A 2,500-nucleotide genomic window follows, 5' to 3' on the forward strand; every position below is an offset into this window, starting at 1 on the left:
ACACACACACACACACACACACACACACACACACACACACACACATATATATATATATATATATATATATATATATATATATATATATATATATATATATATATATATATATACATACATACATACATACGTATATATATACTCTTAATTTGTTATATAGTGTGTATATCACTGTTGTTATAGTGCAGACATAATCACATACTTATCCATCTATACATTTGTGTGTATGTATATAAATATGTATGCAGTATAAATGTACACATACATTTGCATATATCATCTTTTAGTGGATACTACTTCATGACTACAATGACTTCCGAAGCTTCTAGAAATTCCGTCCGTTATCACAGACAAGCACACATAAGGTACAACGATCTGATAAAACCCTCTGACAGCTGGACTTTGACCATTCGCCTCTGTATATAAGGCCTTGCAACTGCTGCAATGTCACCGACAACATGAAGGTCCTCGTGGTGCTTGCTCTCGTTGCGGCTGCGGCTGCCTGGCCGAACCTCGGCTTCCAGGCAGATGATGCAGGTTGGTTTTGCATTTTTCTGTACAGACATTGTTGCTATTTTCTCTTACATCTCGAATCTAAATTGCCGTTTTTTTTCTACATTTCCTAATCGTTCAAAATTTGTGTAAATAATATCTCCCAATCTTTCTTTGTCTTCCTGTTTTTCTTTCCCAAGCTCTCTTTTCTCTCTCTACCTGCATCATTTTTTTCTCTCTCTCTCTCCGTCTATTATTTTCTCTGAACATTTTGTATCAGCATAGAGAATATTTCCGTAAATCGTTATGCGTTTAGCTCCATAATTATTCATACTATTTTCCCTACCGTTTCGTTTGACCAAGTCACCACCTCTTATGTTTTATTTCCTCTCTCTCTCTCTCTTAATATCATAATGAATATCATAACATCATCATTCTTCCAGGTGTGTCTGATGCCCAGAAGCAACATGACATCAACTTCCTGCTGCACAAGATCTACGGGGAAATCCGTGATCCTGCACTCAAAGCCAAGGCTGATTCCTTTGACCCGGAGGCTGATCTATCCCACTATAGTGACGACGGTGAGGCAGTGCATAGACTCATCAGAGATCTCAAGGATCACAGGCTTCTCGAACAGAAACACTGGTTCTCCCTCTTCAACCCCAAACAACGTCATGAAGCACTTATGCTCTTCGATGTTTTCATTCATTGCAAGGACTGGGATACATTCGTCAGCAATGCTGCCTACTTCCGCCAACGTATGAATGAGGGAGAGTTTGTGTATGCCTTGTATGTTGCGGTCATCCACTCACCTCTGGCTGAACACGTTGTACTTCCCCCTCTCTATGAGGTCACACCTCATCTCTTCACCAACAGCGAAGTCATTGAAGCAGCTTACCGTGCTAAGCAGACCCAGACACCTGGCAAATTTATGTCTTCCTTTACTGGAACTAAGAAGAACCCTGAACAAAGAGTTGCCTATTTCGGAGAGGATGTTGGCATGAACACTCACCACGTGACTTGGCATATGGAATTCCCATTCTGGTGGCAGGACACTTACAGTCATCATCTGGATCGCAAAGGAGAGAACTTCTTCTGGGTACATCATCAACTTACCGTCCGTTTTGATGCCGAACGTCTTTCCAATTACTTGGATCCCGTCAGCGAACTCCACTGGGGTAAACCCATCGTACAAGGCTTTGCTCCCCACACCACTTACAAGTATGGAGGTCAGTTCCCCTCTCGTCCAGATAACGTAGAGTTCGAGGATGTGGACGGCGTTGCCCGAATTCGAGACTTGCTCATTGTTGAGAGCCGAATCCGTGATGCTATTGCCCACGGTTACATTGTCGACAGGGAAGGCAAACACATTGATATCATGAATGAGCGTGGTATTGACGTCCTTGGAGACATCATTGAATCGTCCATGTACAGTCCTAATGTTCAATACTATGGGGCTTTGCATAACACTGCCCATATTGTGCTCGGTCGACAGGCCGATCCACATGGCAAATACGCTTTACCCCCTGGTGTCTTGGAACACTTCGAGACTGCCACACGTGATCCCAGTTTCTTCAGGCTACACAAATATATGGATAACATCTTCAAGGAACACAAGGACTCTCTTCCTCCTTACACAAAGGAAGAATTAACATTCACTGGTGTAAACATTGAGAACCTATCCGTCGATGGTGAATTGGAGACCTTCTTTGAGGACTTCGAGTACAGCCTCATTAATGCCGTTGATGACACTGAAGAAATTAAGGATGTGGAGATCTCCACCTACGTTCCTCGTCTCAACCACAAAGACTTCTCTTACAACATTGAAGTTACCAACAATAACGGCAAAGAAGTTCTGACAACAGTCCGCATTTTCGCCTGGCCACACATTGACAACAATGGCATTGAATACACTTTCGACGAGGGTCGTTGGAATGCTATTGAACTCGACAAATTTTGGATTAAGTGTGAGTATTTTTTACATATTCATTTAGCTAAATAATTAATC

At 42.0% G+C, this 2,500-nt stretch overlaps 1 protein-coding gene across 1 annotated transcript in view; it reads left to right on the forward strand.

Annotated features, from left to right (window-relative positions):
- The first annotated feature begins 449 nt into the window (after positions 1-449).
- The window catches only part of LOC122251425 (hemocyanin subunit-like), a 2,792-nt gene continuing 741 nt past the window's right edge, over positions 450-2,500 (forward strand). Inside the window, exons 1-2 of the mRNA XM_043013366.2 lie at positions 450-537; positions 936-2,459. Coding sequence (XP_042869300.2) covers positions 459-537; positions 936-2,459 — 1,603 coding nt within the window. The 5' untranslated portion in view covers positions 450-458. The remainder of the gene's footprint in view (positions 538-935; positions 2,460-2,500) is intronic.

This window comes from Penaeus japonicus, unplaced genomic scaffold (genome assembly GCF_977035675.1).
Source record: "Penaeus japonicus unplaced genomic scaffold, GWHDUDI00000001_assembly GWHDUDI00000029, whole genome shotgun sequence".
Taxonomy (NCBI): Eukaryota; Metazoa; Arthropoda; class Malacostraca; order Decapoda; family Penaeidae; genus Penaeus; species Penaeus japonicus.